Source organism: Microcebus murinus, chromosome 5 (assembly GCF_040939455.1).
Source record: "Microcebus murinus isolate Inina chromosome 5, M.murinus_Inina_mat1.0, whole genome shotgun sequence".
Lineage (NCBI taxonomy): Eukaryota > Metazoa > Chordata > Mammalia > Primates > Cheirogaleidae > Microcebus > Microcebus murinus.
In genome coordinates, this window is record NC_134108.1 from 72,172,701 (window position 1) to 72,187,713 (window position 15,013).

Sequence of the window (15,013 nt, forward strand, 5' to 3'; positions counted from 1 at the left end):
AAACCTGGAAGGCAGTTCTATTAGAGATATCTTACTTATCTAAACTGTGGTACTCAGCTTTCTTAATCACGTGTAAATCCAAACACTCTTTTAATCCCTAGTACCCCTGCAGGAATTGTGGTTTATTAGAGACTGATTTCTTCTAGTCAGTAGCTCCCATGGTTCAAATATCAGTAACTTTTCTAGCTCTTTTTCTCCTCTATATCTGCTCAACTAATGCCTAATTTACTAGTATCTTGAAGTCTTTCCTTTGTTATAAAGTTAAACTTGAATTTCTTCTATCCCATATTCTTAAAATAAATTTTGACATTTTAGTATAACGTCCTGGAGAGAGTCTGTAGCAAATTTCTCTAGTCACACTTAAGAATTGAAGGATCTTTAAGATGATCAGATTTCTCTCTTCCCAGAGTCTGGTTTGTACAGTTTTTTTTTAAAAAAAGTCTTTAAAAAATGTTCATCACCTGAGTAGCTTCAAGAAAAACTTGTTTAGATATTATTTGTTGTGTTCAGTTCAGTTTTTCAGATCTTCTAAGACAATGTTTTGGTTGTTCACCATATTCCACAGTAATTCCTCCCAAACATCAAGATAACATTAATTTTACTATTTAATTTGGTATTTCTTTGTTTGGCAGCAGATGATTTTGAGGTGAGGGAAGGAAGTTAGTAGGAAGAGACTAAAAACAATGTGATGGTAGACATAATATTTAGAAAAAAAGTTTTTCCAAACAGAAAGGTATATGCATCACTGAATCAATGAACAGTTTATCGATATATATGAGTAAAGATACCTTCTGCAGCTGCCACAAATTCATGTGGCAATTATACAGTTTCCAAACTTAGTATATAAAAATGTTGCTAACTAAATGGGAATCTACTGTTTTAAAATATCTCTTTGAAATATCAAAAGCTCATATAAAAAATTAACTATCTGTGACTATCAATATAGGTGCAAAGTAAGAATTGGTTGCAACTACATCAAGATGAGCTGGACATATTCATAGAAGATGGCTTCATTTTTTTTTTTTTTTTTTTTTTTGAGACAGAGTCTCGCTTTCTTGCCTAGGCTAGAGTGAGTACCGTGGCGTCAGCCTAGCTCACAGCAACCTCAAACTCCTGGGCTCAAGCGATCCTCCTGCCTCAGCCTCCCGAGTAGCTGGGACTACAGGCACAAGCCACCATGCCCGGCTGAATTTTATATATATATATATATTAGTTGGCCAATTAATTTCTTTCTATTTTTATGGTAGAGACGGGGTCTCACTCAGGCTGGTTTTGAACTCCTGACCTTGAGCAATCCGCCCGCTTTGGCCTCCCAGAGTGCTAGGATTACAGGCGTGAGCCACCGCGCCTGGCCTGGCTTCATTTTTTTTTATAAGATACCCAAACATTTTGGCCAAATTCCTTTTAGAAAAGAGGAATAATTTATTATATCCCCCACCATGGACCCTTCAAAAGCTTTATAACTTCCACAAGTAAACATCAGCACTTTCTCCAGAGTAGTTAATATCTTCCAGCACAAATTTACAGAAGGAAAATATCATAAGACAAATATTACAGTTTATTCATATTTGATGGTTTTGGAAAATATATGTGCATTTCTGGTTTACATTTTGTCAAACGAATGTAACTTTTGAATATTTTGTTTGTTTGGAGTAAGGAAAATAGTCTGGTCCCTGAGACTTGCAACATTGATTGCATTTCACCAAGATGTCAAAACAGGAAGAACTTCTGGCATAATCAGCACTGATGATAGCATAAGAAAATACTGGCTGATCTTTCTGATGAACAATTCTATTAAAGGACAATCTATTTAGTTTTATTTTAAGAGCAATGATGCAAGTCTTTCTAATCAAATTTGTTGCTTGTATATTGAATTTCCCAAACTTATTAATCTATGATTGTGAATGGAGTTATTTTTATGTGGTCATATACTTCAAATAAATACTTTAAAATAACACCTTAGGAAATTACTTTTACAACAGTAGAGTGGTGGTGCCTTATAAGATATCCACAGGTGAGAATGTAGCCTACACAAAAGACCTTCTGTATAACTACAGGATCCTTTAAAACTTAGCCATTTGTTATGGATCAGGAGAAAAGGGTTCTGGCCCAAAATAAGGGCAACTGAATCTAACTTTAACTTTTCCATAACTAGCTGTATAAACACAGGGAAAATTGCTTAGCCTTTCTTCATCTCTAAAATGAGAACTCCATACTGATCAGAACAGTTTTGAAGATAAAATGAGATAATGTAGAAGACAAAGGGTTGAAAAGTTTAAAACTATAAAAGCTAATCTGTTGACTACCAATAACAAGTAATAAGTTGGATGATTATTCCCAAACTAACCTAGAAGTTGTATGACTTAGGATACTGCTTGTCTTCCAAAGGTCCTGAATAAATGTTTTTTATTTCCCTGAAGACACATAGGAAAAAGTATTTCACAGCACCATTTCCCTGCAAAAACAGATAATTTAGTTTCCTAAGTGAGTTTTAAATTTTACATGAAGCACTTTGATCAGTTGCTGTTCTACGATCACTAACTGGATAGCAGAGAGATCTCCAATTTACTCTGCCAAGAGGACATCTGTGTGTGCCTGCTAGGAAAAGGATGCCATCCCCCAGTGATTTCAGGATTTACTGGGATTTGCTCTACAAAGGCATCAACTGTATGGGTGCAGAGTGCAGAGCAGGGGTGGGGGAGGTGGGAGGTGGGCCGTGTCCTCAAATTCCTCACATTTCCACTGCACTGCCCACTCTGCGTGGGGCTTTTGCAGGGTCATGTCACTTTTTGTGGAAAGGATCAAAGAGCAGAAGTGGTAGAAGGTGGAAAATGAATAGAGAGGGAAAGGGCTGGTGTGGAAAGACCAAGTGCAGGAGATGACTACTGGGAGATTAGCTAGAGTGCTGTGAGAAAGGGAAATAGCAGGCTTTACCATTTTGGGGGCTTTAGTATTTTCTTCTACTTATGAGCTTTGGGGAATAAATTCATGTTTGTTGGCTTCCTATCTTCTGAAACCACTGTTGAGAAGGTAGGAAGCAGACAGAGCGAAAAGAGAAAGGTGACACCACTCCTCAGTGAACTTGAGGCAGTCTTCAAACTTCCCACTGTGTTTCAGCATGTGAGGTGTTTCTTGCAAACTCTCCATAAGGCTGCTAGCTTGTGGAGGTCATTCCTGGCTGGGGGAAGAAGTGTCTGTCAGCTCAATCAGGTCATTGGGCATTCTGGCCTTCAGCAGCTGTTTCAAGATAAAACTCCTTGGTCCCCACAGTTATGTCCAAACTTGAATATCCAGAACTTGGAAAGAAAGAAGCAGAATGCAGTTCCAGTTAAAATTCAAGTCTAAAAGAAATATGAGAAGACAGGGAGCAGGCCAATGCGCAGAGTGTAAGAGACTCACCGAATGAATGTAAGGGACCCACATGTGTGGGTCTAATACAATACTCTGCTATTCTCTAAATTACTTCTCATGCCTAATCTTCCCTGTCTGGAAAACGGGAATGTAATACGAAAAGCTCTGGTTTTTGGAAAAAGTTTGAAAGAAATAATATATTACTAGATAAAGTATTGAGCACACTGTCTGGCATATAATAATAAACTCATTAATGATAATTACTAGTGAGGCCAAAACTGAATATCTTCTTATTATACTAAGTCCAGGTTGATTGTTACTGTAATTTTTAAATTAAGATCAACTAAATATAAATGTTTCTTTCTCAAAAATATATGTAAAGCTTTCCTTTTCCAGAGAAGGACTCTTTTTGCTCATTTAGAAAGCAGTCCAGATTTAGACTGTCTGTATTTAAGTTTTGTGGTAGTCTTAACTTTATCAACTCATAGCATCGTTTAGCCAAAAATCTTTTTTTTCCTTTTAAATGGGGAAAAATAAATTACTTACCAAGTTGGTTCATATACTAAAGTCTGAAAAAAATATAGCAACTCTGCATCTAAATTTAATTAAAGAGTAGCTACGTTTAGAAATATCTTGGCTAGGAATGTGTTTGGAAAGTACAGAATTTCTCCTTTGATAATTATTTTGTTTATTGAGAAAAAATAACACCTACAATTACAAAATTTGCAAATTCACATAAAGATGACTATTTTTTCCAGAAGTAAATATTATTTCAGTTTGAAAGCAGTGAAAAGAGGGACAATGAACACCATATGCTTTCATTCAGCAGTATATAATGATTGGCTACTATGCATCACGCACATATTAATTCAAAGATTAAATTGCCACCAGGGCACTGCCAAAATTAAGATATGCCAGACGTCCTAGTGCAAGAAGCAGTAGGGTCTGGATTACGGTTGGGAAGTGGGGAATGCTTTGTTAAAGATTTAAGGCAGTGTCACAGCAGAGCTCTGGCAGCTTGGGAGAAGGGGATGTCTTGCCTCCCTGCTGCTGGGATTCTTCTTTTCCCCAGCACAGAGTGGAGCACATAGCAGGCCCTCCAGGTCCAGCTTCCTGCTCTCTTTCCACCTCTCAGCTGTGCCTTCTGTTTTTAGGAGAGGCCATGGGTGCAGCTGGGCAGAGAGGAGCAGCCTCTGCTTAGTGAAGGATACAGACATAGAGAACTGGGCTGTGGTGGCTGTTGTCAGTGCCGTGCAAAGCATGGCTGGGTCGTTATGCCAGGATCACCCTGGCTGCTTGCTAAAAAAGCAGATTCCTTTAGCCACAAAGAACAAAATCCTGGGTATGCACAGGTGCTCATGAGCTCTGAGACTTCCTTGCTTGATTTTTTTGAGGGAGGGTAAAAATAAATCATAAAATAATGGCAGTAGGGCCTTGTATTTTTAAGTGCAGTGTGTCTAATATAATCTACCACTTTGGCCTTGCTTTTAATATAATCTACCACTTTGGCCTTGCGCAGATTTCACATCAGCCTTTGGAGGAAACATGTCTAACAGGCCTTTTCCTTGTTTCCTTAAATCTTTTTTAATTTGTGCTTGTCTGGTCTTCCAATGAGAAGGTATTGGTTAGCTACAGATATATCATCCCTGCCAATAACACTAAAATCATTGGGTTCAAGGCCTGACCCTGCAACTTATTAGTTGGGGAACTTGAGCTAGTCTTTTAACCTCTTGGGTTCCTCTGTTTCCAAATCCCTACGAAATGGAATAACTTCTTGAAATGAAGAGTAAATAAGGTATTATGCTAAAGAGCTAAACCGATTACGGCCTGGAAGTCTTAATGAGTTCCTGGAATGCCCACAAACCTTATTCCAATGCACTACCAATCTCATTCTTTCTCAAACCTTCTCTAATTCTTCTAGTCTCTTGCCTTTGTGGGTAATGCTCTTCTCCTCTTCCTCCAGCTGCTGAAGGAACGTCCATTCTTTGAAGATCGTCCAATGACACCTGTCTTCTGACCTTCCCTCCCAGTCCCCATCTTAGCCCACCACTCTCTCTGCGGGAACATATCTCTTTCATAGCACACATGCAATTGAACCCTAATTATGTACTTGCTTGTCATGCCCACTAGACTGTGCGAAACACTGTCATTCTTAACTCCTCAGCACTTAGCTGCTGCCTGGCACACAATAGATGGTCAAACTACATATACACACACAGTACACACATGCATGCATATATGTATATAATGCCTGGATAAGATAGATTCTTGCAAGGATGCCCCGAAAGGGGTATAAATGAGAGTGCTTTGAAGGAAGCGATGGGCTTTTGGGGTTCCTTTGTCCTTCGCCTCACCCCAGTAGTTAGGCGCAGCGCTGGGAATTGCACGGCCTCTGCCACACGCACGTCGGGTTTCCCCATTTGGGGACGCAGCTCCGCAGGGCACCGGCAGGGGGCGGCGTTGTCCCGCAGCTGGATGCTCCCCGGGTGACAACCCCGCACCCCACTCCCTCACCCCTGAGCCGCGGAGCTAGAGTGACTAGGCCGGGGCTCCCCAGTTCAGAGGAGACCGACTGTTTCTGCTTCCCGGCTAAGCGGCCTGCTTAGTGGCGCAGGGCCTTGGGGAGTGTTCAGCTTCCCTGGAGTTCTCCCTTCCGGCCCCACTTCAGCCTTCCGCAGCCTCTCCGCGAAGGTGAAGCAGCTCTGGGCTAGTTTGGAGAGGCTGCCAGCGTCCGGAAGAGACGGCAAGGGAAAGCGGGGAGATTTCTCGCAAAAACAGGGGTACTGGCGCGTGCGCCTGGGAATAAGCCTTAGCTCTGCCGAAGCCACCACAGCTGAAGGGGAGACAGACAGTCTTTTTACCCTTTCAACCTGTATTTCTACGTCTCGTGGGAAACCAAATCATACCCCACTGACATTTCTATTCCTTAGAAATGGACACCCCCTCAGCTGGCTACGAGAAACGCGCTTGGCCGCCGCCCTCGGCTCCCCTCGCCCCGGGCGCGCACCCCGCGCCGCGCTCGGCCCGCCCCGTCCTCGGCGATTGGCCGCTCGCCCGCGTCCGCCCGGTGACGCGCGCCGGCCCCGCCGCGCTCCCGCAGCCACTCGTGCGCAGGGGCCGGACGCACGCCCGGGCCGGGTGGCGCCGCCCCCGCGTCGCCTCAGGATCGCCCCGGCTCCCCGGCGCTTCCCGAGGTTTCGAGAATCGAAACCCAGTTATCAGCAAGCCGTTCCCACTCGCGCAGGCAGGTTGAGTTGAGTGGACAAGTGGGCTCACGAGTCCACGTTTGGGCTGGTGTATTAACGGCCATACGCCGACACACTGTGTAAAAAGGAGGTCGTGAGGGACCTTCGGAGCCCCAACGTTACGCTCTACTGGCGGGTCGTGTCCGTCAGAATTCTGTCTGGGAAGTTTCTGCAGTTGCGTGATTTTAGTCGTGATCCGGTTGGCTTTGAGGTGGTTTTGAGGACCACTTGTGACTCTTGAGGCATTTTAAGTGTTTCCTCAGAGGAAAAAAAAGAGGCGTGTGGGGGGCGTACACAAATTAAATATATGTATAAATACACGCGCATACATACGCACGCACGTATCCGCACATACATACAGCCCTGGGCCTCCCACCCCCGCCGCTGTCACCCCAGCAGCGCCAGCGCTGGCCTGCGGGTCCGCCGAGCGCCTGAACGGCGGGCATGGGGGGGCAGGGGGCGGTGCCCTATGCAGATGAGGAGGGTGTGGCGAGCGCGCCGCGCCGGGCCCCGGAAGCCTGGAGAACCCCGTATAAAAAAAGTACTGAAGACATTTCCCCCGCACAACTGCTAAAGCTCCAGAGACGGGAGCGTGTGCGGCGGCAGCAGTGAGCCGCCACCTCCGGGACTACCACAGCTGGGGCGGCAGCGGCAGCGGCAGCGGCAGCGGGCGGGGGCGAGGGGCGGGAGCGGCGCGCGCGGGCGGCGGGGGTCTGGGAAAGACCAAGTCGCTAGCCGCAGCCGGAGCGCGCTCGCAGCTTCTGGAAGTGTTGCCGCCTCGCGGTCTCTCGCTCGCTGCGCTCCTGGAAGGGGCGGCCGCCTCCAGGTGACACAGACGGGACTCTCGCTTGCGCTTTCCAGATGCATCAGAGATACTTTTGGTGCGGGGCTGCTCTGCGGGGCGCGGCGCGCGGCTGGGGACCGTGGGGGCCGGGGAGGGGGAGTCTCTGAGGAACCCCCAGGCCAGGGGGCGATCCGGGAAGGGGGCGCGCTCTTCCTCCTCACGGGCCCCTGCCCTCCGCTGACGCACGTCCTCACCGCGCTCTTTCCCCTTTCTTATCGTTTAGGACTGACCAGGGCCAAGTGGCGCTCGACGGGTACTACATGGCGGAGGGCGAAGGGTACTTTGCCATGGCCGAGGACGAGCTGGCCGGCGGCCCTTACATCCCCCTGGGCGGCGACTTCGGCGGCGGCGACTTCGGCGGCGGCGGCTTCGGCGGGCACTGCTTGGAGTACTGCGAGAGCCCCACGGCGCACTGCAACGTGCTCAACTGGGAGCAAGTGCAGCGGCTGGACGGCATCCTGAGCGAGACCATCCCCATCCACGGACGCGGCAACTTCCCCACGCTCGAGCTGCAGCCGAGCCTGATCGTGAAGGTGGTGCGGCGGCGCCTGGCCGAGAAGTGCATCGGCGTCCGGGACGTGCGCCTCAACGGCTCCGCCGCCAGCCACGTCCTGCACCAGGACAGCGGCCTGGGCTACAAGGACCTGGACCTCATCTTCTGCGCCGACCTGCGCGGGGAAGAGGAGTTTCAGACTGTGAAGGACGTCGTGCTGGACTGCCTGTTGGACTTCTTGCCCGAAGGGGTGAACAAAGAGAAGATCACACCACTCACGCTCAAGGTAAAGCCACCGGAGACGGACTTGGGTCCTGACCGGCCGGCCGAGGTGCGGTGGGAGAGGGCAGAGGGGCTTCGGTTAAATGCCACGAATCTGTGGCAATGGCGGGCCTGGGCGTGCTTATTTCTTTAATTTTTTTTTTTTTAATTTTAAAAGAGTAAACTAAGGTGTGTGGACGATGATGAGTGTTTCAGTTTACTTGATGCTTCAGCGTCACAACTCTTCTCCCGCTTCCTCCTCTGCCCTCCCTTCTCTTCCTTCCTATGTTTTAACTCTTGGCTTTCCTTGTGGGAGTCTTGTCTAGAGTAGATTCTGATGCTTGGAAGAATGAAATGATGTAAATAATTTTTTGAGTCATTTTATGATCTAGTCTTTAGCAGCCTGAAACAGAACTGAGTCAATGGGTTTTTCACTGTGCTGGAAAATGTGAATAGGTTTCATAGCTGCATTCAGCTGACTCCATGTGTTAAAGATCTGGTGGTTCTCTGTGCTGGTTCACGCATTAAGGGGAGAGTGGCACTGTCCCCACTTCCCACTTTGGTTCAAGACGAGTTTTGGAGGAAGCCTCCCAGAATATCATAACTTAGTTCATATTTGGTTGTAACTGCAGAATACACTTGGGGAGACACACAAGATACTGATAACATTGATTGCCTCAGGGGGAGGGGAGCTGAGTGGCTGGGGACAAGGGTGAGAGGCAGACTAACTTCGCTGAATGCCCTTCTGTGTCTTTTGAATATTGTGTGGATACTGTGTGAATATTGTGCCTATTAGACCATTTAAAAAAATAACATTTAAAAAGTCAGACATGACAACAGAATCTCTTAGTACTGTGCTACGTCTGCCAAAAGCCTCAAACGATTACCTCTCTTCTCTCTCCCAGACAGTAAAACTACTCGTTAAATGTATTTTTTTTTTCTGTTTTCAGCACACTGTTTAAGCCTGTAAGGTAGTGTTTTGCTGTTGACAAAACAAAAGGGAAAGAGCAAAATAATTCTCAGTTGTGAAGACGATGTATTTATTTATCTATTACTGTTTTCTGGTTTTGCTCATCTTGTTTTATCTTTTGAATCTTAGGAAGCTTACGTGCAGAAAATGGTTAAAGTGTGCAATGACTCTGACCGATGGAGTCTTATATCCCTGTCAAACAACAGTGGCAAAAATGTGGAACTGAAATTTGTGGATTCCCTCCGGAGGCAGTTTGAATTCAGTGTAGATTCTTTTCAAATCAAATTAGACTCTCTTCTGCTCTTTTATGAATGTTCCGAGAACCCAATGACTGAAACATTTCACCCCACAATAATCGGTGAGAGCGTCTATGGTGATTTCCAGGAAGCCTTTGAGCACCTTTGTAACAAGATCATTGCCACCAGGAACCCAGAGGAAATCAGAGGGGGAGGCCTGCTTAAGTACTGCAACCTCTTAGTGAGGGGCTTTAGGCCTGCCTCCGATGAAATCAAGACCCTTCAGAGGTATATGTGTTCCAGGTTTTTCATCGACTTCTCAGACATTGGAGAGCAGCAGAGAAAACTGGAGTCCTATTTGCAGAACCACTTTGTGGGATTGGAAGACCGCAAGTATGACTATCTCATGACCCTTCACGGAGTGGTGAATGAGAGTACAGTTTGCCTGATGGGACATGAAAGAAGACAGACTTTAAACCTTATCACCATGCTGGCTATCCGAGTGCTAGCTGACCAAAATGTCATCCCTAATGTGGCTAATGTCACTTGTTATTACCAGCCGGCCCCTTATGTAGCAGATGCCAACTTTAGCAATTACTACATTGCACAGGTTCAGCCAGTATTCACATGCCAGCAACAGACCTATTCTACTTGGCTACCCTGCAATTAAGAATCATTCAAAAATGTCCTGTGGGGAAGCCATTTCAGACAAGATAGGAAAGAAAAAAAAAAAAATGACAAAAAAAAAAAAAGAGAGTGACCGAGCCCTGATTAGGGATGTGTTTTGTGCAATGATGATATGCTCCTGGTTTTAAGCTTGGCAAAGCTTGTGGATCTTTTAATAGGTATGGGAGCAAAGGTTACCCTTCCCTAGACCTCCCCTTACTTTCCTATTTGATTGGATTCTATACTGGAAAAGAAGAGACCTGTCATTAAAAGCAACCAGTTTCTCCTAAGGGAAAAAAAATGCTTGATGACAATATGGGTTTGCAGTATCTGCTCCCATAGCTTTGCCATAGGAAAAAAAAAGTGGAAGGTTTCTTTTAAGATGGAATTCATAAAAGGGAAAAATATAGAGGAAAAAAGATCTCACCCCAATTTATCAGCTGAGAAGTTCAGATAGTAACAATCCAGGAAGTATGGGAACTCCAAGATTGGAATTACTATCTGAGGCTTGTAGCAAGTGCTTTCTGTGGAATGATCCTGTTGTGCTGACAGAAACGGCTTGCTCCGAATGAACAGTAGTAGGTTGGTGCAGTTCTCATAACAAACAGCAGAACTTATGATGACACAATCCATTAATTCCAGCTGCGTGCATAGCTCGCATTTTTAAAATGTGAAAATGCAAGCAAATACAGCTGTAGCAAAGAAAGTATGCTCAAGGACCAAAGATTTAACAGATAAAAATACCCAAGTAGAAGAGATATAGTAGAATATATAAAGAGTTACTATATTTGTTACACACCAATATACATCAAAGTGCCTGTTGCCTTCTGAAAATTTGAAGTAACAAAATTATTTTATGGTTTAATGATTATTTTATCAGGGACTGACTAAAGAAGAAAATAAAACAACACATAAGCTTGTGAATGGTGGAGAAAATGCCCTATTTTTTCTTGGCAAATACTTGTATAAAGTCAACATTGTTGGTGTGATATTATCATAGGTACATGTGTATGTGTGTGTGTGTGTTATGCATATATGTATACATATGATTATGTATACACACAGTACATTGACTATGATCTAGAATAATATATCAAATAGGAAATGTTTAAATACTGTGTGCTTTTATGTTTTCGACAGGATGACATGAGACATGGGCATATTGCAATGATGAATTAAAATCTACATCTAAAATATTAAAGCAACTGAAGGAGGGAAACAAGTAATATATTTTATAGGAAGAGCAGAAGCTCTACAGTTTTAGTGAGTTTTTTTTTTTTTCCTTTTTTTGTGAGCCATAGAATTCTACAAATGGGAGAATATTTGTTTGGCAGAGCACTCTTTTTTACACTGAACTGCCATTTTGACAGTTTGAACCCATTTTTTTTTTTTTAATAATTGCATGCCTCCATGATGTTTAATCTAGTGGATCATGGGTCAGTGATAGGCTACTTAAATCTCTGACTGCTAAAAATAATTTCTGGTGATCAGAACACTACTTATTAATATTTAAATGAATTTTTGAGTGAATGCATTCTGCATCTCTGGACCACTAGAATTTAGTAAATGTGAAATGACCCTTTTTAAAGAGTATTTGCACAATTGCTTAAAATTTATATAGGAGATATATATTATATATAACATTTTATAAATTCATGTCGATATGAAACATCTTTGATCTGGTTGTCACACTGCATTTAAATATTTAGTACTGTACTTTACGTTAAATCACTTTGCATTAAATCAAATCCAACTTTATTTTCTCTTTTACAAGATACCAGTTACACTTTTGTGAAATGAACTAGAATTGCTATTTCAGCTCAATGACAGCTAATCCTAAAACCACCCCTTCTCCCAGCCATTAGTTCCTCTAGACACTGGTCTCTGAAAAAGCATTTGTTAAAAACAAAACTAACATATAAAGACCTTTACTTTGTGTTGTAAAACAACCACATAATCCCCACCAATCCTAGTGGATAACTGCTTGCTAATATAATTCCTCTAAAGGCCCAAGTCAGAAGACTTTTGTTATCAGTTAAAGAGGGAATGGGGAAGAAAATCCTTCTATTGGCAGTGTAATTTGTTTGTTTGTTTGGGGATCCCTCACATACCTTGTGCTAGGCTAATCCAGGTTAATCTGTCTGGACTATCTTTTGTGCATCTTTCTTTGAAGCCTTAATGGGAACCTGATGGGTTTGCTGTAGCGGTTTCCCTGTGAATTTTGTTAGAGCTGTCATGGTCCCTGCACTGCCACTCAGTTTTCTAGGGAACTCTTCCTACTCCCACCTTGGCTCAGTCTCCCTCATTCTAGCCCTGGGTTTGAAAAATTAATTGCAAATTCCCAGGAAATATTTGGTTTGCAGATTAAGCCTGGCACTCACCTGTCAGAAACCAGAGCTCCCCCTGCTTAGCTGTTTGGAAGTTTTCTAAAACAAAACAGAAAACTTGGGAGCCCTTGCTGGGGAACACAGGAGCAGCTGGTGATCTGTTTTTTTCTCACTCTAACTCTTGATAAATGAGTCGTCTACTATTTTAAAAGAGTCTGGAGGTCTCTGGCTCTACCATAGCAACAACCTGCTGTTAATTTATGACACATGTTTTTGTTTGGGGGAGCCTTATTTGAAAATACACTTTTCATTTATTTTCTCAAATATTTATATTCTTTACTTGCTTACTTCAGGGTTGGTAGCTTAGTTGGAAGTGCCAGCACCTGGCACGTATTCATATAGAACAGGCTGTACTCGAGGCAACCTTCAGCATTTACTTTAAGACTTACATAATTTATTTCTATTTTGTGTGTACTATAGTCTTGTGCGTATGTAGTTGAACACACAGTGAAATATATGTCTCTCTTTGTGGACGTGTGGCCTAAAAATCTGAATGTCTGGTGAGAGAGAGCCATGTGCATAGGTCAGAGAAAACAACAGCTCTCAACTCCCAATTAGTGCCTGTGATTTGTTTGCTTTTGTGTATATCCAGCCTAGTGTGCTGTTACTTTAAAATAGGAAGAAATTTTATCTTCTGCAGGCTCTTCTCATCTGTCCAGTCTGGCATGTCAGAGAACACTTAACCTGTGACAATGCCCTTATGAAAAGTTTACTTCATTTGCAGTAAATCCAGCTGCCTCAAGAACTCCTACACCAAGATGGACTTTTCCCTTCCAGAAATGGGATTAAATATCTGCTCACTTTGGTATTGGGTGGACTATTTTCCAAAAATGCAAGGATGGAAGAATATCTGTAATCCAAGCCAAGGAATGGAATGAAACGAAATGAAAAATGAATATACTATTTTTACCACCCTTTTCTGTTTGCTTATTGTTGGTTGCTTTACTGTGCATAAAGTTGTTTTCAATACAGTGCTTGTTAAATAAATATTGTGAACTATTTTGTAAATGAAATGTATTATGTTAAAAGCTGTCAGCAGTTCAAAAATAAGCTTTTTTGTTGTTGAAGGTGAAGTGGTAGATGAAACCAAAAAGCCAAAAAAAAAAAACCCAGTAATTTCATATATAGCACCTCTTGAATATAATCTTTCTTTAAAATTTCATTTAGCATAGCCTTTTTAGTGCTAAGAAAGAATCTCTGTGTAGTATTTTGTTATAATAATGGCTTTTTAACAAAGTAAATGGTAAAGTACAAAGTCAGAAGATGTCAAGTTAACTTGGGAGACTTGTTGCAAAGCCTTGCAGAATGGAGGAGGCTCTGCCCACTGGCTGTCTCTCCCTCCAACCTTTCTACAACCATTGCCTGCTCTGAGGCATCCTGTTGCAGCAAGCTGCACCTTGGGTCACTCTTGAAATACTTTGACTATAGACTCTGTCATAGGCAGAAAAGGAGTTGATGGAAAATGTACTTTTAAAAACTGACATGTTCGAATCAGTGCTAGAGGGAACAGATTGTGAATTTTGTTTACAGCATCCAATATTTGGATTTTTTTTTTTTTGTAAATAAAAAGAAGTTATTTTTTTCTATTGATTTGTGTTTGCTGTCTAGGGTGTTCTGTACTGCCTAACGACCATGTTCTCTGAAACCCAACTCATGTCCATTAGAAAAGACAAGGCAGTATGTGGAGAAGACCAGCCTTCAGTAACTTTCTGATTAGAGCACAACAAATGAAACCATTTTAGCTTTCAGCCGACCCCCGTCTCTTACCGGCTCAATGAGCACCAAAAGAATCTAGCTGATAGATGTCAACATTTTTTGTCTAGGTATTAACTTAGTGTTAAGTAACCCAGAAGTCAGAGCTGTTACCCAGTATCAGTAGAGACTCGTGGCTATGGACTGCAAGGCTCTAGTAGCCCTGAGTGGTCTTGGTCTTCCTGAGTAGCCTGAGCGCTGTGATTCTGTCATCAGTGGTTACATAGATTGTGTTTGAGGATCTGTAGTGTTATTTAGAGTGTCTAAGTTGGAGTGAGAAGAATACATATTGGTATCCAGGAATGGGAAGGGGAAGTGTAGAGAGGAGGAAGAACAATCACACGGTCTTATATATTGTGTATATGTGTCTGTGAGGTACAAGGAAGTCGCCCTTTTGGTTCGCCTTTAATGTAACTTCACCTATTTAAATTGTTAGGGGGCATACATTTTATTTATTGATTAAAATTTTTTCTTTGTGTAAGTTTGGAGACCTTCTCAGTATGAGTAGCATGGGAATTTGGTAAGCCTAGGCTACCATAGGACATACTTGTGGTTTTAAAAACCATTTAAAGTTGGATAGAATGCATGGTTGACACTGAGTCTATGACCAAGCCACTCCTGTCATGGAAAGCCAACTTTCCTCACATATACAAAACATCGTAAAAGTACAAGGTGGTTTTCGGTTTGATAATGGTATTTGTATGTCGTTCTGTTCTTCCTTTGTTGCAACCTCTTCATTCTACTACCAGTTCCTCTGATGTCTGTGATCATCGCATAATTATTTTTAAACAAAGGTTGAAGAAGGATG

General features: G+C 43.0%; 1 protein-coding gene across 3 annotated transcripts; it reads left to right on the forward strand.

Moving 5' to 3' along the window:
- The first annotated feature begins 7,148 nt into the window (after positions 1-7,148).
- TENT5A (terminal nucleotidyltransferase 5A) lies at positions 7,149-14,039 on the forward strand. Of its 3 annotated transcripts, XM_076003168.1 has the most exons (4): positions 7,149-7,216; positions 7,397-7,422; positions 7,664-8,219; positions 9,294-14,039. In XM_076003168.1, the coding sequence occupies exons 3-4, from the start codon at positions 7,701-7,703 to the stop codon at positions 10,068-10,070; spliced, it is 1,296 nt and encodes a 431-aa protein (XP_075859283.1). In that variant the 5' UTR covers positions 7,149-7,216; positions 7,397-7,422; positions 7,664-7,700; the 3' UTR covers positions 10,071-14,039. The 3 variants fall into 3 exon arrangements, with proteins under 3 accessions (XP_075859283.1, XP_012624586.1, XP_012624588.1); XM_012769132.3 differs by lacking the exon at positions 7,149-7,216 and having other exon boundaries at positions 7,272-7,477; XM_012769134.3 differs by lacking the exon at positions 7,149-7,216 and having other exon boundaries at positions 7,272-7,422.
- The last annotated feature ends 974 nt before the right edge of the window (positions 14,040-15,013 follow it).

Coding starts and splice junctions, on each gene's coding strand:
- TENT5A (XM_012769132.3), top strand. CDS start 7,458: ATGCATCAGAGATACTTTTG. Junction 7,478..7,663: donor ATGCATCAGAGATACTTTTG/GTGCGGGGCTGC, acceptor CTTATCGTTTAG/GACTGACCAGGGCCAAGTGG. Junction 8,220..9,293: donor TCACACCACTCACGCTCAAG/GTAAAGCCACCG, acceptor TTTGAATCTTAG/GAAGCTTACGTGCAGAAAAT.